Here is a 22,497-nt window from a genome sequence, read left to right on the forward strand (position 1 = left end):
AAAGTCAAATATTAATAGAATAAAAAAAATAAATCATCGCAAAAATGGTTACCGTGTGATATCGCGAATTGCACTGCAAAAATGATAAAAATGTGTTGTAAGTGAATAGTATCAAGAGTAACTTTTTAGAATAAAAATATCATTTTTGTTAAAAGTGAATACTACGGGAATGTTTCGTTAAAATTTTCATAGAAAAAAGGAATAAGATCCTTACGATGGAACACATAGCACAGGATGAGAACCTCAACACCTTTCAAAACTCCCAACCGACTCTTGTCCAAACGGTAATTAACTGTCACTCGCGCCTTGTTCCTCTATTTCTTTGCACCCTTTCAAAACTTTCACTTCCAATTCAAACAAAAAACCTGTTCCAATTTCTCTCGAGCACCAAATTTCTGGTGCTCGAGACCGTTCGATTCACTTTTGGTCTAGGCGAAACTTGCAAAATCAAACAAAAGAAAGGGAAAAAAATATATCAAAAGAAAGATTTCGCATTGAAACTTCAGAGAATTGAACAGTTTCTGTACATAGATACAATTTTTTTTATGCATGGCAGATCCTAGGGCTGTTGTACCGTACCATGACCCCTACGAAAATGGCCTGTGTTCCGACATTATGAACTTTCTGTATGATTCCGAACATGCGATCCTCGGTGAGAACGTTCCGTTACCGCCGTTGGACGATGAGGGACTCACTTGCCCTACTAATCCAATTTCTCTGTTTGATGAGGGAATCCAAGATTTGGACGACCCTTTGTTGGATCAAGCAACATGGGATTTCCTCAATCAGTGTAGTAATGGTGGAGGGAACGTTGATTCGCAAGCCGGTCCCTCGCAGATTATCGGACAATCGAGCGGTACTAGTCCTCCCAGAGGGGACAACAATGAGCAGAATCAGGGTTTTGGTGATCCGATGCCGCTTTCGGTTTGGCCTGCGATACCAGTTCCATTTAACTGCAGTTGTTGCCAACTGCTTAGGGAAATCATACACTTAAATGGTAAGTTTTAAGTTGATTTTTTGTGTAATTAGTATCGGTTTAGTAGGTACTTTTCGGTTCAAGTGTTGATAAGGGTATTGATTTTATTTTCATCTTGTGTGGAAAGGCAACCACGTTATGAAATTTGACATTCATGGAAGGTTCGGTATGATCAGTCATGCAATTCTCCACAGTTTCGATGTGAATTCTTCCGACAATCATCAGTATCAAATGTTTGAGTAAGTTTTTTCGATCCTGTTTGTTTCGTTCCATCTCATTCGCAAGGGTGTGATCCGTTTAAACATGAACAAAAAGACTAAATATATTTTTTCGTTTTGGAACTTAGTTTTTGCAAGAAAAGCATAGAGGAGGTGAAGCAATTTCTGATGCAGTACTGCCTAGAGAGAAAGCTAGAGGGATACATTATGCAGCAAGATCCAATGGCAATCTTCTACGAGGCCCTCTGCGTTGGACTCGAGTGGGATGACATTCTAAACACCGATGACTTCACTTTCCCACCATCTCCTCCAAATTCAGGTTCGTGTGTTTGATTTTCCCTGCAAACTTCTATCATTCGGAAAATTTAATCTTCATATAATGTTGGCTACTTGAGTGTTTTTTTTTTGTCAATTTCAGGAAGAGCCGGTGAAGTGGAACAACAACAACCCGCTGCTGATCAACTAGAGGCGGCTGAGGATGAGAACGAGAGGATTTCCCTTGCAGCGCAGGTTGCTGTTAACTTTTCTCTCAATCCAAAAGCTCTTAAATTATCTAAATTTATCTTAATATGTGTCACTAATTTACTTCTCTAAGTACATTTAGCTACAATAAGATGATAAGCTATAACTACATTTTTTTTAACATGTTTGTTTGTGTAATGGTGTGGAAGTAGTGCAGAGGGAGAGAACAGCAAACATGACGTTGGACGATCTTCGCGGTTACTTCCATCTTCCGATTCAAAAAGCTGCTAGGAGATTGAAGGTTTGCCCAACCGTTGTGAAAAGGATATGCCGCCGAAACGGATTAAACAGATGGCCCTCTAGAAAGGTTTGTCCTCCTCTATAAACTTCTTCATAGAATTATTTCTAATTTATGTGTTTATTTTTCCTTACCCTTTCATTTTTTTCGATCAAACACGCAGATTCGAAGCATCAACAGGCAGATTTCTAGGTTGACACCGAGTTTAGAGTCCGACGATGCAAACACGAGGGTTCATGCTGAAGCTGAAATCTCTAGGCTTGAAAGAGAAATAGCTGAACTTGTCCCGTAGTGTGAATAAAGTACATATCTTCTCACCCCAAATTTGGGTCATCGTGGAGTTAGATGGGACTAAAGTACAGAGAGTTCGACGTTTTTTTGTGAGGGGTGCCTCACGGATGACCTATTTCGTATGTCGCCACCCAATTTTGTATTCGAGAGTAGTCCGGTCAATTATTTCCGTTGTTTTCTAGATAGCATTTTCATATTTATTTTTTAACGAGGGAATGTGATTAATATCTTGAGAAATTGAAAGTAACATGTACAGGATGTTTGACTTTAATTACGGATTATTATACTAAATTTTGTGTTTGCTCTTAATTTATGGGTTCCTAATTAAATTTTTCACATAAAATCCCATGTAAAATTGGAGAAAATTTTCATTGTAACAGGAACAGGTGGTACACCACATGTTTTAATAGAAGTGGTAGGAAATTTTATTTTTTAAGTTATTAACTTTTTAGCACACATATCCCACAATTTGTATAATGACACGTGGTGTACCATCTCGTGTACAAGTCTGAAAAATCTCTCGTAAAATTGCCAGCCGGATTTCCAGATAGCATCACTATATAATAATATAAATACGCCCTCAGAAGAATGACAATGTTCCTCACCGAGAGTACGGCGAAGTAACCGAAAATTAACGTTGGAGTGTTCGAACATGGATGGAGATTCCTAGGATCTCCACGAACTATGTCTTCGTCGAATTCGATCGATAAGATAATGGGAAGCGGCTTCTCCACTCTGAAGAGGAAAAATATGGCCGCTGTTACAACGACGCTGGTTTGCGTGAAGCAAGTGAAGCAAGAGGCGTCGGAAGAGTGGGACGAGAGCATGCCATTGCCCGGGGACATCATTGAAGGGGTTTATAATTCCGAGAGCCGTGACAATATTGGTGACGAGCTTTTCGTGCCTACGAAAGCCAAGGCAGAGCTGACGTCTCTGCTCGCTAAGTTTAGCAATGTGGAGGTCATTTGGGTGAAGGTGAGGAGGGGTGATAGCACTCTCAAGCTCCGGACGGGCATCGTGGCTGAGAGGCTTTCGATGCTTCACAAAAAGTATACGATCAAAGCGGCTACGGATGATAGACATGTTGCAGTTTTGGGGGACTTGACCTCGGATCAATGCACTGAGCTGCAAGGTACGTTTTTCTTCGCCGGTTTCCAGTCCATGTTGGTACTGTATTTAGTGATGATCTCTTATAAGATATCTAACGTGTTATGTTGTCTTGCCGTTGATTAGCGATTATTATTAAGTCTCATAAAACATGTCACGCTGTCATACTATGAACCAAGACTGCATATTATGTTTTCATTCCACATAATCTAAATCTACAGTTTTGATTCGCAGTCTGATAACATAACACGTCACATTGTTCGAATAAAGATCATACATTCATTCATGAGTTACGAAAATTTTGATCCAACGACCTTCGTCCGTTGCTGTTTATGTGACTTTGCAGAAATGAGCAGGAGTTTGGTGAATGTGGAATACAGGGGATACAACAAAAAGGGAGTTAAATATGACTGGAAGATGAAAGTCGACAGCCACTTGCCCGACCAACGGTGCACGATCATTAGCTCCATTCTGTTCATGCCGCTGCCAGGCGAGTACTGCACGGAGGCCACAACTGCCCGGTGCATGGCTTGGTTTTCTGCTGGAGTTGCTTCTGGAGCCCCGCTTATTTTTGTTAACATCCAAACAGAACAGATTGTGTCGTCGGTATAATCTCAGTCTCTCTTGTAACTCATGCTGAATAGCTAGTAACCAGTTATTAAGCGGTTCGATTAATTTCCCTTTTCTTATTACGTGAAGGATAAAAATAATTTACTAGGAAAGGAAATGAATTGGAACAAGCAACAACAAAACCACACAACGACGGTCCAAATTGCGCAGGGCATAAGGCTTTGGTTTATGCCCGGAGTTGCAGAATTGTTGATCGAATTGATACCTGAACCTGGCGAAGCACGGTTTGGATTGGACATCAAACGAACCGAAGAGGTAAGGAGAAATTCTGCCATACGAACACATGTGACATACGTACAAGTTTAATGTACAGGCACTGGTTCTCAAATTTTGTGCTCTAAAAATAAATGTAGGGCTTGATTTGCATACACTCGGTAGCAACAGGTTCGCCCGCGGATCGATCAGGGCTTAGAAGCCTTCATGAGGAAGCATATGCAAGTGGTTACCAGCTTGTCATATCCAGGTTAGAAGGCAAGAGCTTGATGCCTTCATATGTCAGCTCCGCCGGGCTCATACATTGCTGTGATCACACCGAAATTAAAGAGACTCTTCACTCGGCGATCGATCAGATGGACAGAGTTCAGTTCCACCTAATGGCCTGGTCTAACCATTTGCTTCGAGTTGCTCCGAAATCTATTGGTGTTGCTACGCTCCGGCCGCCGAGCGGATGCTGTCCCCCAAGAACAATGTGATCGTGTGAGTTTGCTAGTTGCAGCTACTGACAATCAAATCGTCACAAAAAGGAAGGCTTTGCACTAGTGAGTATGAATATGATCACCAACATCATAAAATGTAACATGTGGAGCATCGCTGGGTTTGAACCCAAAGAATGCTAAACGTTTGTGTTTTTCAATCGCTTTAGTTCATTGAGTTTGTATTAAAAAAAAAAAAAAAAAAAAAACAACGATGTGCTTTTTCACTTGAATTTGAATTTTTTTTCTTTATAAATTGAAGCAATTTAGAATATTTGCTTTATCAAAAATTTAAGAACGCAACGGCGTATTTTGAAAGTACTTTTATAGAATGAACTTCATAAGTTTCGTAAAAGTGAAACATTTGAGACTAAAAACAATGGTAATATTGAATAAAACTGCAATTTATGTATGTAAGAGTGTGTTTAAAAGTACATCTATACTAATTATTATGTAAAATTGTCTTTTTGTCAAAATTATATTTCAAATCAAGTGTTTAAGTCAATCACAATACAACATATACTTAATACGAACACCCGTTAACATCATCGCTCAGACTCACTGAGTGACATATTGAATGACAAATTTGGCTCTTAAAAATTACCACACCTTCTATTGGTCTAAAATTGCTATGTTTGTATATAACGTTTCTGGCTTCTTGAAAAGTGCTTATATCAAATTAGAAACACACCAAGTCACCGTCATCTTCTGCTGGAAGAAGGGTCCTCGGGAAATCAATGGCTACGCCAGCAAGAACCCTAATCAACCCATCTCACACATCACCAAATTTCTCTCTCTTAACCTCCATAACCTACCTTCTGCAAACCCTAAATCCCCAAAAACCCAACCCCTCAAATGTCAGCTCAGCCCCTCTTAACCAGTTTTCACCTCACCTGAACCCGAGACTTGTTACCCAAGTCATCAAATCTCAGACCAATCCTTACCATGCCCTCTTCTTCTTCAACTGGGCCTCAAATCCCAACCCTAATCCCAACAAATACTCCCACACTCACAATTGCTACTTAGCCATCACCGACCTCCTCCTCTCCCACTCTCTCTTCTCCACCGCCGCCTCACTACTTGTAGAATCCAACAGACTCTATGATTTCTTGCTCGGCAGGTTCATCACCGCTCACGGTGGGCGGGGTGATATCAGAGCTGCCATGGATTGGTTTCACAGGGCAAAGATGATTGAGGGTGGGAAATGCTTGTTTTCGTACAATGCGATTTTGGGCGTGCTTGTTAGGGCTAACAGGATGAGTATAGCCAAGGCAATTTATGATCAGATTGTGAAGGAAGGTTTGGTGAAGCCGGATGTTTCGACTTCTACGATAATGATCAGGGGGTTCTGCAAAAGGGGTGAAATTGAGAATGCCCGGAAGGTGTTTGATGAAATGACTTGTGAGCCGAATGTGATTACTTACAATACTATAATTCACGGGTTTTGTAAGACGGGTGATTTCAATAGTGCAGTGCGAGTTTTGGGTCGGATGAGGGAGAGTAAGGATTGCTTGCCTGGTACGGTAACTTATACAACTTTGATTGATGGGTATTGTAAGAAAGGCAAGTTGGAGGAGGCGATGAAGTGTATGAGTGAAATGGAGAAGCAGGGGTGTGAGCCTAATCTATTTACTTACAATGCTTTAATTCATGGTTTGTGTTTGAGTGGGAATGTTGGTGAGGCAATGAGGATGGTGATAAAGATGAGGTTAAATGGTGTGAAGGACGATATAGCAACACATACGGCTATCTTGAAAGGGCTTTGCATTGCAGGGAGGCCTGACGACGCTGCTAAACATCTTAAAGATATAGTGAGCCTTGGGATGAAACCGGATGTGGCAGCATACGGGATCGTTTTTAATGAGTACTGTAAGATGAGAAAAGCGGATGGAGCTGTTTCCTTTTTGAGGGAAATGAGGATGAGAGGCCTAGAGCCAGGTGTTTCAAACTTCAATAGACTGCTAACCGTTCTTGTGGAAAACAGGGACCTGGAAAGAGCCATTGTTCTTCTGAAGCAGATGCCACAAATGGGTTCCTCTCCAAATTTCTTTTCGTATAACACAGTGATAAGTAGTCTTTGTGATATGAGAGGTAGAATGGGGGTAGTTGAGGAGCTTGTTCATGGCATGCTTCAGAATGGTCATGAGCTTGATACCGCCCTCTACAGTCGTGTGATTAAGGGTTATTGTGAGGATGGCAATGTGAAAATGGCAATGCAGGCTTTCTGTGCAGCACTGGATGCTAAATACATTATTAGTTTGGAGAGCTTTTCGGTTTTCGTTAAGGAGTTATGTGCGAAAGGGATGGTCGTTGAGGCTGAGAGGGTATTTGACGATATGCATAAGAGATGCACCGTGGCTGATGTGGATAATTACAGAAGGGTGCTAGATGAGCATTTTAGGGAGATAACTGAGGATACTTGGTAGTAAAACAACCAGCAATCAAAGGTTCAAGGTTCTAATTGGCATTTTGGCTATGATGAATTAGATGGAGCCATCAGCCATGTACAAGTACACTCTTTCAGAATCAAAAGCATCGATTTGACATGCTTTTATGTGCCTCGGATCAGACCACCACGGCTCCTCTCTTCATTTCATACATCCCTTATCGGACATCTATCTCTTGATCTCTGGTTTTGGTTTATTTTTCCTTCGACGTGAAGCTCATACCTGCTTTTGCTTTCGGTAGACGCCCTTGTGGCGGCGATTGACCACATTGAAAGAGTTCAACTCCACCCCATGGCCTGGTCTAACGCTTTACTTCAAATTGCTCCCCAAGCTGTTGGTGTCGCTACACTCCGGCGGACATAAATTTAAGGGGCTTTTGGATCTAGGTCCAAAAACTTAGGTAGTTTTTGGGACCAAGTCCAGTTATCCAATTACATATTTTGATATCAATTTTGCCCCTTTAGATAAAAATATTTAAATTTTTTAATTTTTTATCATTTATTCAGTTTTTAAATTTTGAATATTTAAATACTCAAACTAAAATATTATCTAGTAACTACCTACTATTTATGAAGAAAACAAAACCGATATAATCTAGTAACTACCTACCTATTGTATAGGAAGAAAATGTTTTATACCTACAAAGCAGATATAATCTACCTGCAAAACAAAAATAAACTACCTATTGTATTGGAAGAAAAATGCTGGGAACCTACATGGCGGTACATAAAAATATAAATATGATATAATATACCTCTATTAAAGGAATGAATTTGGAGGGAAGAACACAAAAATATCACCCATGAAAAGAAAAGACAAAAAGGAGGAGGATTGATAAAGGGAATTGTTTGGAAGAAGGAAAAAAGGAGGGATGAAACGGACTGGGGGTTGAGGTGATTATATGGCTATAACTAATCCTACAATTAAGGGATTAGTTAAACCACAAATTATCTTATAATTAAGAAATTTTGTGTATTTATTACAATTCGTAAGCCTAAAGGGCAAATATGGTACAAACCACAAATAAACATACATGGAATCTCAATTATTGGATCTATTTCAATGAAGTGGACTAATTCTACTAATGGCTCACAAAATTGGATCTATATCAAGTTATCCCTAAATTTAACTATGGTTTTTCTCTTGTCACATTACAATCACATAAAGAATATCCTTAAGAAATTACAATTTTCCAAGTTAATGAACAATGAAGCAAAAATTGTATGATTCAATTTCCTATCACCAAATCCACATGTGTAACAGAAGAGCAAGAAGTAGGCGGGGAGCGGGAGTTGGTGCCTCTATACACTACGTAAATATTGTTTGGTGGAAGCAAGGGTAAAATAGGGCAAATAAAGGCGTGATTGGCATTTTAAAGAAACAGGTCCTCTTCTCTTACAACAAATTGTAACAATGGTTAATCGAGTAAAAATACATGACTGTTGGTCCCTTAACTCATTAAAACGTGTAGCTATGGTTAATTTCATCAACTATGTCAGAATTTTGTCAACATGAGTCATATTTAAAAGACCATTACTATAATTAGGTTAAAATTGAGGAACCATTGCTCCAATTGAGTTAAAATTGAGGGACTATTGCCATAATTTTTCTCATTTGTTTTTCTGTATTTGTCCCTTGATTCACCTGCACATGCCACGAACGTGACTCATTTTGACAGAAGTTCTAATGGAGTTGACGAAAAAAAATCATAGCTATACGTTTTGATGAGTTAAAAGATCAATGTCATAAATTTTTAGTTGAAAACCATTACTTCAATTAGGTTAAAATATAAGCACCATTGATATAATTTCCTAATAATATTGATGCAGAAATGCCAAAAGTAATTATATGGTTTCCCCAAATTGGAGACAACGTGGAAATCAGTGGCTACACCTGTTCTCGCCGCTCCTGAAACCAAGCCTTGCAATCAACGTGATCAAAGCTCAGGCCAACCCTCACCATGCCTTCTTCTTCATCAACTGGGCCTCAAACCCTAACCCTAATCCCAACTACTATTCCTACACTCGCCATTGCTACTTGGCGATCGCTGACCTCCTGCTTTCCCACTCTCTCTTCTCTACCGCTGCCTCTCTCCTTCAAGAATCCAATAGACTCGATGATTTCTTGCTCAGCAGGTTTATCGTGGTTCATGGCAGACGAGGGGATATCGGAGCGCCATGGATTGGTTTCACAAGGCGAAGTTGATCGAGAATGGGAAATGATTGTTTTCGTACAATGCGATTTTGGATGCGCTGATTAGGGCTGACAGGATGAGTTTAGCTAAGGAAATACATGATCAGCTTGTGAAGGAAGCTCTGGTGAAGCCGGATGTTTTTACCTGTACGATAATGATCAGAGGGTTTTGCAAAATGGGTGAAATGGAGAATGCACAGAAGGTGTTTGATGAAATGACCTGTGAGCCTAATCTGTTTACTTACAATGCTTTGATTCATGGTTTTTGTAACAGGGTGATACTATGAATGCCCAAAAGGTGTTTGATGAAATGACTTGCAAGCTGAATGTTATTACTTACAATACTATGATTCATGGATTTTGTCAAAAGTGTGATGTTAAGAATGCTTGGAAGGTGTTTGATGAAATGACTTGCTAAGCAGGATATGGTTACTTACAACACTATGATTCATGGGTTTTGTAAGAAGGGTGATTGTATACTGCAAGGCGAGTTTTGGATCGAATGAAGGATAGTAAGGATTGCTTGCCCAATACGGTAACTTATACAACTTTGATTGATGGGTACTGTAAGAGAGGCGAGTTGGAAGAGGCGATGAAGTGCATGAGTGAAATGAAGAAGCAGGGTTGTGAGCCTGATATGTTTACTTACAATGCTCTGATTCATGGGTTTTTTAACAAGGGTGATACTAAGAGTGCCCAGAAGGTGTTTGATGAAATGACTTGCAAGCGTGATATAATTACTTGCAATACTATGATTCATGGGTTTTGTAATTTTGATATTGCGAGGCAAGTTTTGGGTTGTATCAGGGAAAATAAGGATTGTTTGCCTGATACGGTAACATATACAACTTTGGTTGATGGGTATTATAAGAAAGGCGAGTTGATGGAGGCAATGAAGTGCATGGGTGAAATGGAGAAGCAGGGTTGTGAGCCTAATCAGATTAGCTACAGTATTTTTATTCATTGTTTGTGTAAGAAGGGTGATATTAAGAATGCCCAGAAGATGTTTAATGAAATGATTTGTGAGCCAAATGTGATTACTTATAATACCATGATTCATGGGTTTTTTAAGATTGGTGATTTTGATAGTGCAAGGAGCGTTTTGGTTCGAATGACAGAGAGTAGGGATTGCTTGCCTGATAGGATAACTTGTACAATATTGATTGATGGGTATTGTAAGAAAGGCAAGTTGGAGGAGGCGATGAAGTGTATGTATGAAATGGAGAAGCATGGTTGTGAGCCAAATGTGATCACTTATAGTACCATGATTCACGGGTTTTGTAGGAAGGGTGATTTTGATAGTGCACGGAGAGTTTTGGGTCGGATGAGGGAGAGTAAGGATTGCTTGCCTGATTTGGTAACTTATACAACTTTGATTGATGGGTATTGCAAGAAAGGCGAGTTGGAGAAGGTGATGAAGTGCATGGGTGAAATGGAGAAACTGGGCTGTGAGCCTAATCTGTTCAGTTGCAATGCTCTGATTCATGCTTTGTGTTTGAGTGGGCACATTGGTGAGGCGAAGGAGATGGTGACAAAGATGAGATTACATGGTGTGGAGGACGATATAGTAACACACATGACTATCTTGAAAGGGCCTTACATTGAGGGGAGGCCAGATGCCGCTGCTAAACATCTTAAAGATATAGTGAACCTTGGGATGAAACCGGAAGTGGCATATGTGGTGATTTTTAATGAGTACTGTAAGTTGAGAAAACCAGATGGAGCGATTTAGCTTTTGAAGGAAATGAATATAAGAGTCCTAGAGCTGAGTGTTTCATGCTTTAATAGAGTACTCAGAGTTCATGTTGAAAATGGGGAACCTGAAAGAGCTATTTTTCTTCTAAGGGAAATGTGTCGAATGGGTTGCTTTCCGAATTTCTTTTCGTATAACACAGTGATATGCAGTCTTTGTGATATGAGAGGTAGAATGGGGGAAGTTGAAGAGCTTGTTTGTGACATGCTTGGGAATGGTCACGAGCTTCGTACCAACCTCTACGGTTGCATAATTAAGGGTTATTGCGAAGATGGCAATGTGAATATGGCAGTGCAGACTTTCTGTGGAGCTCTGGATAACAATAACATTTTAGAAACTTTAACGAAAAGCTCTCGGTACTGTTCACTTTAACGAAAAACCACATTTTAATGCAAAAAAGTCAATTATGATACTATTTACTTTACCCTTTATTTTGTTCTTTAAAACTCAAAATTTTTAAGCTATTTTTATTAATTTTCCTTTAACATATTTTCTGTTTGGAGAGATTTTCGATTTTGATCAAGAAATTGTGCGCAAAAGGGATGGTGGTTGAAGCTGAGAGGATATTTGATGACATGAGTAAGAAATGCACTGTGGTTGATGTAGATAGTTACAGAATAGTGGTAGATGAACATTTATGTTTGTCTGGGAGAAGGAAGGAGGCACTTGACAGTGAAGCAAATTAGTAATGCAGCTTGAAGGGTCTAACTGGCAACTAAGCTTTTTACGAACACGATGGATTCATGAAGAAGTAAGCTCTAGAGGATCAAGAACAGCGATTTCTCATGCTTTTATATCGTCTGCGGTCTGCCTGATGCTTTCCATCTACATGAAGCTGGAGCATGCCTTTGTTTTGTTTTCGGATCGTAGGAGAACGAAATTGAGTGATTAATCAAGTAATGAGGGAGTTTACTCAGTTTCGAGAAATCTTAATCATAAGCCAGTATTTCTGGGGTTCAAACTCTTACCATACAGTTCATTATTTCGCGACTTTTGCTTGGAACAGATTGAAAAGTATAAAAAATAAAAAATGGAAAAACATAAAAACTAAACAAAAGTTTTCACTTCATTTTCATGCTCAACTGATTTCAAAGTATGTAAGTGTGCGTTTGAAAATGGTTTCTATTCAAATTAGTTTATTTTAAGGGAAAGTGTTTTTAAAATGACTATCGGCTTTTATATAACCAAAAGAGCTCAAAAGTACATTAAATGCAAATTTAAACTAAATTATTGGATAGTGCTGGAAAGGCTAAATTTAGAAAGAAAATTGGCAAACTAAATGATGTGTCATCGATATGAATGAGCACGTTTAAATAATAAATCAATCATCAACTTCTATATTTTTTAGTTTTCAAAATTTTGTCTACAAATTTAGTCTCTCTACCATAACCCTAAATTATTATGGCCTGTTTATTGTAAATTCAGTCAATTCTCCCAATTTCTTAGTCTAGATAATATCCTATGTATTAAAAAAATTACATTAAATCCAAGCGATTATATATATATATATATATATATATATATCATAATGTAATTGAAAAGTGCACCTTATAAATTAATGACTATAAAGTAATCATTTTAGGGTTTAGGGTTTTATGAAGCTTCCATTTAAAAAAAATAACTGTGTTAATTATATGATATAAAAAGTATTGATCGAGTAATTCATTATCCCTTTATTGATTAAAATTTTAGGTGATACAACCTGATTAGATAACAATTAAAAACATGAGGAGTTGTTCACGTGGGAAATGGAGAGAGTATTTATTCTTTGTTAGAACCAAGGTTGAAGAATAGCAGAGCTATTGTGGCCTTCTCTATGTTCGACTTAATCTGAAATTAGATTTTTCTTTTTAATTCAAAACTTCTATTACACAACATCTACATATCCATGATAATCTTCTCTCTTTCACCACCTGTCCAGACCGTTGGGTTGTCCTTGGAGATCCTCACAAGCACTTCATCAAACTTTTGAGTAGTCCCAGAACAACTCGGGTCCAAGAATGGATCTGCCATATATTTTGTGAAATTGCATCTTAAAGAGTTTTGGAACAAAATTGAACAAAAAATTTTCTTTCCAAAAAATTGTGGTTTGAATAAGTTCATAACAATCAGATGACAACTGAAAAACTAATCATTAAAACATTCAATTCTAAAAATGGTTAGTTTTACAATTTCTTAAATAAAAAGAGAGAAATGTCGTGCAATAACCACAATAATCTGCACAGCTCGGTACAAACCCTCACTCTTGAAAAATGATTTTTACATGAAATAAGTTCATTATTATATTATCGTGATGTTATTTTTCAAATAAAATAGTTGTACGTGAGTCTTCACTACATATACTAGCATATGGGCACACACAAAGTGTGTGAGAATTTTTTTTTTAATTTTTATTATTTTTTTAATAAATAGAGATATGTTAGGATTACATGTAGGTGCGGTTTTAAAAAAAAAAAAACAAAATTTAGTTGTGTAAAATTATATTTTTACCTCATATTTCTTATTCATATTTTATTAAAATGTTAAACTAATAATTTTATAGAATTTTAATTAACAATGAATATTTTATTAATTAATAGAGATTATATTAATACATTAAAGCATTACGCGACAGTAAATATGATTTATGTAAATTTCTCGGTTCATTCACCAAGAATTTGTTGAAATCTTAAAAGCCAGGTCGAGTTGTTGTCTGTAGGGGACCCACAAACCATCGTAACAGTAATCGATCAATGCCAGCGTGGCAAAGATCTTGAATTGAAAGACTAATAAATCGCACAAGGGTTTTTTAATTTTTTTTCAAAATAATGCGAGCCTGTCAGTTATTGTCAGCCTCACGGACTCTTACCATTTATCAAATCCTCTTTATTAATCCGTTTCGTTCCGATTCAAATCCGCATCTCTCTCTGTCTCTCTCTACACGCCCACATTCTCTCTCCTCCCAAACTCTCTGAGTAAAGAGGTCAAATATTTCCCAACCTTTCCCTCCCATTTTTTCCCACTTACTCTATCTCTCCGCAATTGTGAAGGCATGGACGGCGGTGCTTTGTACAACCCGCGCACGGTGGAGGAGGTCTTCAGAGACTTCAAAGGGCGGAGGGCCGGCATGATTAAAGCTCTCACCACCGGTAACTTTTTCGCTCCAATTTTCTTCGTCAACTTTCCACTATTACTCCAAAAGCTATGGAAATTCGATGAAGGATTAAATTTTCTTCCTTTTTTTTTTGGTGGTTGCAGAGGTCGAAGACTTTTTTCAGCAGTGCGACCCTGGTCAGTGTTTTTCCCTTGATTTTATTTCTGTTTTTTTATTTATTTAATTGTTTGGTTTAGTGCAGGCGCTGTTTGGTTGTATGAAAGAAAGTGTTTTTTTTTAAATAACTGAATTAGGGATTTTTGGTTTTAATAATTTCTGGTATTTATGATACGTGTGTGAAATATATATGCTTTTTGAGTAAAGGGCGACCCAAGTCAAGGCTCTTCGCTTTAGAACCTCTATGTGCGCATCACTTCCTTTGTTTTGCAAAGAAGCTGTTTTTTCGGCTCGAACCTGTGCTCTTAGGTCACAAAGTAGCAAACTTTTCGTTGCGCTAAGGCGCGCCCTCATATATGCTTTTTCAGTAATTCAGGAAAATAATCATATAAATAATTCATTTTTAACTTGTTTCTTGTTAATAAATTAATTATTTACTATCTTGGAATATATGTGAAGAAATTTTATTATTATTAGTTTTCAATAATGCAGTATCAGTTGAGTGTATGCAAACTTAGAAAGTATATTTTTTTCGCCACGCAGTACTACGGGTGGTATTCTTCTTCACTTGAAGGTGAGAGGTCTTAGGTTCGAATCCTGTGGATGACGAATTCAATACTAAATTAGGCTGTCTATTGTGTGGCTTAGCGAACTCCCCCTCTTCTTAGTGTAAAAATATATCGATGTACTTAAAAAAAAAAAAGGCAACCCGGCTCCCGCTTTGCAAGGGTTGAGGGAACGTCTATCGTATTCAACCTTAATCCAACTTTGCAGAGAGTAATGAGTTTAGTTGTGTTTTCATGTCTGATTAAAGTTTTTGAAAGTTGAATTGAATTGTTGCGGTTTGATCGGTTTTTGAGTTACCACCTCAAAAGACAAAAATAAATGTTTTTCAAGGCGATCAGTTGTGGTTTGGGTTCTTTTGTTAAGAAAATTGAAATTTTGATTATCGTTGCGTTATACATTTTGATGAAAAATGAGAATGCAGCTGTTAAAGCTGTTGTAAAGGTTAATTCTAAGCATGTTTCTCTCTCATACCTTGATTGCTTCCTTAGTTTTTGGAGAGCATGTAACGTTACCTTAAACATCTTTCATGACAGAGAAGGAAAATCTTTGCCTTTATGGATTCCCAACTGAGCAGTGGGAAGTTAATTTGCCTGCGGAGGAGGTTCCTCCAGAGCTTCCGGAGCCAGCACTTGGTATCAACTTTGCAAGAGATGGGATGCAAGAAAAGGACTGGTTATCCTTGGTTGCTGTCCACAGTGATGCATGGTTGCTTGCGGTGGCATTTTATTTCGGTGCGAGGTTTGGATTTGATAAGGCTGATAGGTATGCTTCTTTGTACCATATGATAAATGCATGGTTTAATTCTGTATGGTTCAATGGATTCAAATTGTGGGTTCAAGTTGACGTTATCACTTGATTTTAGGTCAGGCCAACAGTTCTGCATATGGCATGCAAAATGCTTTCTTTATTCCCATGAAGTCAAGTCAGGGCATAATCATCGTCCCGACGTTATGGTTTCCTGTCGTTATGCGTTTTTAAACTTTTTATGTTCCAATGTCTATGCACACACACATTGTATGTTTGCTGTGTAATTCTTCTGTTCGGGATTGAGCTATAGTAAAGTTGATGCTTTGTAGTCTACTTCCTTTACGACTGTTCACAGCTGTTTTAAATGATTGATTCTGTTCTTTTTTGGAAGATTTAGAAGGTGATTGTGCCATAGTTGTGTTACTTTCTTCTGGCATCTTTATTAGGAATGTAGTTGAAGGTGTTTGGATTTTGCATTCTTTTTTTCGGTTGCAGTTTTTGGATTCTTTTATTTAAATTTCTGATGTACAAGGAAGTAACGTGGCCTATTTCTGTAAAGTTAGTTCTGTTTGCAAATGAAAATTAAATCAAGAGCATCGCCAAAAACTGTAATGTGGCCTATCTATTTCTGTGAATTTCCCTACTGATATTGTACTTATCGAACATTGCCTTCATTTGGCAGCTTGCAGTGCTAACTACAATCCAAATCTCATTTTCTTGTGACCTCTTCTGGTTTCATGTTGCAACACTGCCGTATTATTGATCTTGAATTCACTTACCAATACGATGTTGGTATCTACATTGCAGGAAACGCCTTTTTAATATGATAAATGAACTTCCAACAATATTCGAGGTTGTGACAGGGACAGCCAAGAAACAAGTCAAGGAGAAGTCATCAAATTCAAATCATGGTAGCAACAGATCTAAGTCAAACTCTAAGGTCTGGAAAAAATTGATTGCCAGTTTCTGAATACTTGTTTGATGTTTCTACTTCTATTTTTTTGAAGTATAGATGAGCCCGTGAGGAAACTTTGCTATATTCATAAAATATTGTAAACGGAAAATAACGACTCTGAAATTTCTGTAAATTTTGTGATGCCATTCCAACATCAGACGAGAAGATGAATCATTAGTTTTTACAACCTGGCCAGATTGTATCTTATTCATATTCGGTTGGCAAATGCAGCAAGGTTTTGAGCCTCAACCCAGGTATTCAAAGGCATTGCAGTCAAAGGATGCGGAGGAGAACGAGGAAGAAGGTTTGGAAGATGAAGACGAGGATGAGCACGGCGAGACACTGTGTGGGGCTTGTGGAGAAAACTACGCATCTGATGAATTTTGGATTTGCTGCGACATCTGCGAGAAGTGGTTCCACGGTAAGTGTGTCAAGATCACCCCAGCAAGAGCCGAGCATATCAAGCAGTACAAATGCCCATCTTGCAGCAACAAGAGAGCCAAACATTGATGGTTTTTCTGGGGAGGTGACTTGCGTATTCTCGTGGTTGACTGCTAATTGTCTAGGTCAGGTTTTCTCTCAGTCTCAAAGCTTGTAACTTTAGGAAATTTTATCTTGGATCTTGACTTGTTGCGTAGTTTGCAAGTCTGCTGTCTATTTCAATTAAGTTAGGATATTTATGTTCAGGTCGGAAACGATTTTCCCCCTGTGAGTGTGGAACTCGTCATTTCTCTGCGTGAATGTAGCACAGTGTCTATAAAATTAAAGTCTGTATTTCACAATTGGATTTTCATCAACCTTATAGCATCTTGTGTCTTGTTTGTCTTTGAACTTCGATCTCGAGAGGTGTCAAACGTTTCGTTGAGGGGTGTAAAAATTTCATCCTGAAAATTTCAAGGTGTGTTTATGCTTCATTCCCCTTGTGCTTTGAAATGGCAGATGATCCCCCTCTAGGATTTTCGGTGAAAATTTCTAAGTATTAATCTAAGCACTTCTATTGGAAGCGCTTTTTTGAATCGGGCCCCAAGGTCCAGTCTCTGTATAGCTAAAGAATTGGCCCGGCCCAAGCCCAAAATAGTTTTTGGTTTCAAACACATTAAAGCGTTTGGTGTTTGCTTGGTGTAACAATGTTCGTAAACGGTTCAGACTGTTCGTGTGTCATGTATTTATATGACATAAACACGAGCGATTCATATGAAACGTGTACACTCGAATTGTAGTCTGCCAAGCCAATAATATAATATTAGCATTGTGTGAAATTTCTTCGATACTGTTGATATCAGAGAAATCAAGAAAGATATGAAGACCGGATGAAGTCATATCAAATAAACTTTTAAATTTCGGCTAAATTCAATAGATTTTGTCAATATTTTCGTCATATCGGTTAAATATGCACAAACTGCGTTATGATATTTCTAAAGATTCATTTCATGTTTTCACATTTTTAATTAATTTTCATCATTTTCATCGAAAGCAATTAACTTAAAGAGCCACAATATTATTATACCAGTGCTATGCAAGTCATTTTAATGGGAAGGGGATCCGGCTCTTTGGATCCTTTTCCAACAAGTTCGGGATCCGAACCGTTGAAATTTGATCCAACGGTTACCGTTATTATAACTTTTAAAAAAGCTTTCTGTTTGTAGTTGTTTAATCAAATTTCAATAATCCAAACCTTGAACTTAATGGATTTGGTGGAAAGGGATTGGGAGAGGATTCCTCTCCATTTCAACTGGACATTTCAGCGAGGATCAGACAATGTCACATTGTGGATAAGGCAATAAGAGGGAGGGATAAAAGAGAGAAACTGAGAACGAAACACGTGAGACCCACTGTTTTCAGTGGCGTCTTTGGATTGATGGTCCATAGAGATTGAAGAAAATGTCAAAGGTCTGATGGTCCACAGTTCATTGCATCGCACCGGATTAGCCCCTGGTTTTGGAGTCTGGGTCCCATTAAAATACAAAAAGTTGCTTCCGCACGCATATGCTGTGTTTGATGGACGTTTCACCTCTCGAGTGTTTGATCAGTTTCTTCAACCGTCCGCCCACCTTGACAATTGCCACCTCCTCTTGTTTTTATCGGCACCTGGTTCAACTTCAACATGTTAAGTTGTTCAATTTACTGGTGAAATTTGACATCACGTCTAGTTCAGATGCACATTGTTGACTGTTAGGAGAGAATATGTTATGTCAACGGGACGAGAGTATATCTTCTTGTATTCAACTTGTTCATCATGTGATCTGATGAAGCTGAGTCTAAAATTTATGTATCGTCATGTCTTTAAATTATTCATTGCGCGACGTGATAAAGCGTTTCTTGAGTTTGAAATGAAGTCCACATATTCATTAAACATGCTTGGCCAATTGGGTGAGACACTAAACCAAAAGATATGTATCCTCTTGTATCCGAATCACTTGTCATGTAATGTAATGTAATGGAGCATCAGTTGAGCTAAAGATCCACATGGCATCAAGAAAGCTTTGCCAATTGGCAATGTGACAGTCAAATCGAATCCCAACCACTCATCACATGACGTGATGAAATTTTCGTTGAGCCTGAAATTCATGTATTTATTAAGTACGCTCGGCCAATTCACAGTGTGACATACTGAAAATTTCATAACTAATAGCGGCCAATGTATTCAATGTAGCCTTTAAAAAGATGCATGCCAATTCTAGGGCTTTCAAGATGGTTTATTAAAGGGTAATAATTGGGAACATTCATGAATGTAGGGATGAGGCCAAATGAAACAAACTTGCCTTTAACTTAAGAGGGGCCAGAGCCAAACCACCCACCCAATTCCACTCATCAAGTTGTGCACAAGGTTTCTGACTAACATTTGTTATTTCTGGATAGTGGGCTTCCCACAATATTAAGGCAGTTTTAAAGTACGTGTTCTAATATTTTAATGGATAAGCTGTTAAGTTTCCACCTATACGTTCAGGATTTGAAACTCCTCCCTTTGAAGTATTGTAAAAGTTTACAACCCTCTTCTTATCAATGAAAAAAAAAAAGGGAAAAAAAAAAAAATAGTTTCAAAAGTTTCTTACATCAACATTTTCCGTCCAGCAACATGACAAAGAGATACCAATAGATAATTGCAAGCATAAAATCCAAAACTTGGCTTTATCATAAATAAAAACTCCACTTCTTTCCCGTTCACTTGTTCATCGTCTTCATTAAATTCGGGCCAACGATATGACATACGGTGTTACCACTCTACTAATGTCATTCCATCAAAACGGAACGGAAATTCTTGCACAAAGGGGCAAATCAAATGAAAGAAAACTACTAGACTATGTACAAATTTACATGATCAATATGGCAATAGGTATGCCGTTATAGCCAAATCCAGGCAAGAAGGATTTGAAATGTGCATGGAAATAAAAACCACTTCTTTCTGCGCAGCTCTATTGATTCTTGGTAGACATTCTTTTGAGAAACTCATAGGTAGTAACCATGGTTGTGGAAGACATTGCCATTGAAGCCCACCTAGGACCTAGCCCTCTGTAACAAGCAGCAAACCCTCCTTCCCTCACCAGATTTCTAACCGTCTGCATTATTGTCAGCGGTCTTCTATGCCCGTTTTCTTCCGCATCCAGAACTTGCAACCGCGTCTTGACGGTATCCAGCGGCATGGTAATCAGAGCAGAAACCCCACTTGCCATGCCTGCACTCAACGCCTGCACTGCCAGCATTGCCTTGCAATCGGGCCGCAAATTAGACCCATTGCCTGAGCCACTCTCATCTTTCTTACACATATAGCCACCAAAACTACTCCAAATGAGTCTGTGTGCAACAGAGTAAGAAGCCCACCAAACCGCATTTGAAGGAGCATAAGTCAGTGACGAAATCCCAAATCCCCTGTACAATCCTCTCAATCCATCGGCATGAACAATTTTCGTAAAAGCATCAAGGCCATTTCTATACCTATAAGAACTCACATTGGGGAGGATGTGTTTGGTGCTGCTGGTGCAGCCCTGAACCATGAGCCTCTGGCTCACAACATCGATCGGGGTCCAAACAAATTGGGCCGCCATGGCTGAGCTCAACCCTGCAGCTGCATTCGCTATCGCCATTGCTGTAGTATCCGAAAATCCTAATCTAACCGTCACAGTTCCAACATTGCTCTTGGTGACTTCAAGCGCCGTCATGTAAAGCGCTCGAGCCGGAATTGTTCCCATCAGAGAGGTCCCAAAACCTCTGTAAAACCCTTTAGGACCTTCGTAGCGCATGATTGCACAAGACATCTTCAAGCAAGAAATCTGAGTGGGTGAAACTTGTTGGCGGGTTTTTAACACTACAATTGGATACAAAGCACCTGAAACACCAGAAAACAAAGCAGCACCCAGAAAGAAAAACTTGGACTTGTCAAGCATATGCCAATCTATATCAGCCGGGATGTGAATTTCCGAAGCCGAATCGTCCTCGGCCGCGCTCAAGCTCATCTTCGCCACCTTTAAAACCCGATTCAAGATCCAGAATACAAACCACTCTTCCCCACCTATAAATTTTCCAAATCCTCCCTACCACCTAAAGATTTCAACAAAATTTCGAGCACTACTAGCTAGTTCCGAGCTCAGCAAACACACAAACCCGATAATAATCAGCAAACAAAAAAAAAGTACTTTAGATTTTGAAATGAAGTAAAAATACAATCTGGGAACTTTACAAAACGAACGATTACTAAGAAATGACCTGTTACTCAGAAAAAGAAGAACTTTTAAGGTGTGATTTGAGAGCTAGGAGATTAATTGAGATGTGGATTTTGTAGGATTTTTAGGGTTCTTTTTCCTCTTGCGCAACCGGATTAGGGAACGCATGTGGATCGCCATAAATGGGTCGAACATTTCTTCATGTAAAAACCCCAATCAGTATTGATGGTTCTTACCAGCAGAGGAAGAAGATCATGAGGGCTCATCATCATCGTCTTCAGAACTCCATCTCTGCAAAATCGACGGTGGAGATTGATGGAATCCCAGCTGCAAATATCTAGAGAGAGAGTGAGGAGTAAACACAGAAAGCGAAGTGGATTGAGCGAAAGGATTGAGGAGAGAGAAAGAGTGAAAGAGAGAGGCTTGAACTTGGAAGGTGGTGAGACAGAGAGGACAAGATTTATGGAGTGTAGCGAGGGTTTTTCGGATCCACAAAGCGGACACGTGTCAGTTATCACCTCGAGGTCTTTCCAATGTATTAACCGGGTTAAGGTTGGATCTGATTGACCGTGATCCATGCAATTATGGGTTCAACTGTGGGACTGTGGACTGATATATGTTGGCTTGTGGTGGTCACGGTGCTACAGTCATTTGATCACACGTTGAGTTCTTTTTCGTGTATCAATGGTAGGTTTGGAGTTTTCGTCTTGTATTAGAGAGCAACTTGTATAAAACAAGTTTACCGTTATTTAAGTTTCATGATCTAACAATACAAGAGAACTGTTAAGGAGATTCTCTTACAAGTAAAGTTGGAAAAAAATACCGAAAATTCCAAACCAAACCGAAAAAATCCCAAAATCGAACAAAAAAAGAATCCCAAACTGAAAATCCCCAAAATTTCAGTACCCAATGCCGAATTGATGCTGAAATTTTGGTACGGGAATCGATCTCACTTTTTCATTCGTTTGGTAATCCTGAACCGAACCGAAATAAATAAATAAATATATATATATATATATATATATATTACTTCATTTTAAATATATATTTGGAATTGTAACAACCATCGGATTTGGTTGAGATTTAATCTTAACCGTTGAATTCAAATAAAACCCTCACTCAGTCACTCTCTCTTGACCTCACCATAAAACCCTCACTCAGTCACTCTCTCTCGACCTCACCTCTCCCTGTTCTCTTATCCTCACCGATTTCTCTCAATCTTTCTCCTCCTCTTTATTTGCCATCTTCGAATC

General features: G+C 38.6%; 6 protein-coding genes and 1 pseudogene across 6 annotated transcripts; 6 read left to right on the top strand and 1 right to left on the bottom strand.

Moving 5' to 3' along the window:
• Positions 1-549: 549 nt before the first annotated feature.
• Positions 550-1,895, top strand: LOC148695270 (uncharacterized). The gene is made up of 5 exons (XM_088699080.1): positions 550-997; positions 1,104-1,215; positions 1,323-1,513; positions 1,613-1,704; positions 1,869-1,895. Exons 1-5 carry the CDS (start codon positions 550-552, stop codon positions 1,893-1,895), a joined length of 870 nt encoding a protein of 289 aa, XP_088555206.1.
• A 1,034-nt stretch (positions 1,896-2,929) lies between these two features.
• Positions 2,930-4,674, top strand: LOC137718144 (uncharacterized). Its single transcript, XM_068457647.2, has 4 exons — positions 2,930-3,377; positions 3,699-3,958; positions 4,052-4,237; positions 4,336-4,674. The coding sequence occupies exons 1-4, from the start codon at positions 2,930-2,932 to the stop codon at positions 4,672-4,674; spliced, it is 1,233 nt and encodes a 410-aa protein (XP_068313748.2).
• Positions 4,675-5,270: 596 nt separating this feature from the next.
• LOC137718676 (uncharacterized) lies at positions 5,271-7,642 on the top strand. The gene has a single exon (XM_068458225.2). It carries the CDS (start codon positions 5,412-5,414, stop codon positions 7,098-7,100), a length of 1,689 nt encoding a protein of 562 aa, XP_068314326.2. The 5' UTR covers positions 5,271-5,411; the 3' UTR covers positions 7,101-7,642.
• Positions 7,643-8,969: 1,327 nt separating this feature from the next.
• LOC148695271 (pentatricopeptide repeat-containing protein At5g39710-like) lies at positions 8,970-11,498 on the top strand (annotated as a pseudogene).
• Positions 9,817-12,034, top strand: LOC148695272 (uncharacterized). The gene has a single exon (XM_088698130.1). It carries the CDS (start codon positions 9,817-9,819, stop codon positions 11,044-11,046), a length of 1,230 nt encoding a protein of 409 aa, XP_088554256.1. The 3' UTR covers positions 11,047-12,034.
• Positions 12,035-13,854: 1,820 nt separating this feature from the next.
• LOC137717997 (PHD finger protein ALFIN-LIKE 4) lies at positions 13,855-17,368 on the top strand. The gene is made up of 5 exons (XM_068457525.2): positions 13,855-14,195; positions 14,305-14,337; positions 15,418-15,646; positions 16,439-16,571; positions 16,818-17,368. The coding sequence occupies exons 1-5, from the start codon at positions 14,099-14,101 to the stop codon at positions 17,094-17,096; spliced, it is 771 nt and encodes a 256-aa protein (XP_068313626.2). The 5' UTR covers positions 13,855-14,098; the 3' UTR covers positions 17,097-17,368.
• Positions 17,369-19,701: 2,333 nt separating this feature from the next.
• On the bottom strand, positions 19,702-21,694 carry LOC137717731 (uncharacterized). Its single transcript, XM_068457194.2, has one exon. The coding sequence runs from the start codon at positions 21,035-21,037 to the stop codon at positions 20,000-20,002; it is 1,038 nt and encodes a 345-aa protein (XP_068313295.2). The 5' UTR covers positions 21,038-21,694; the 3' UTR covers positions 19,702-19,999.
• Positions 21,695-22,497: the final 803 nt, after the last annotated feature.

Source organism: Pyrus communis, chromosome 8 (genome assembly GCF_041283825.1).
Source record: "Pyrus communis isolate YQ-2024b chromosome 8, ASM4128382v1, whole genome shotgun sequence".
Classification (NCBI taxonomy): Eukaryota; Viridiplantae; Streptophyta; class Magnoliopsida; order Rosales; family Rosaceae; genus Pyrus; species Pyrus communis.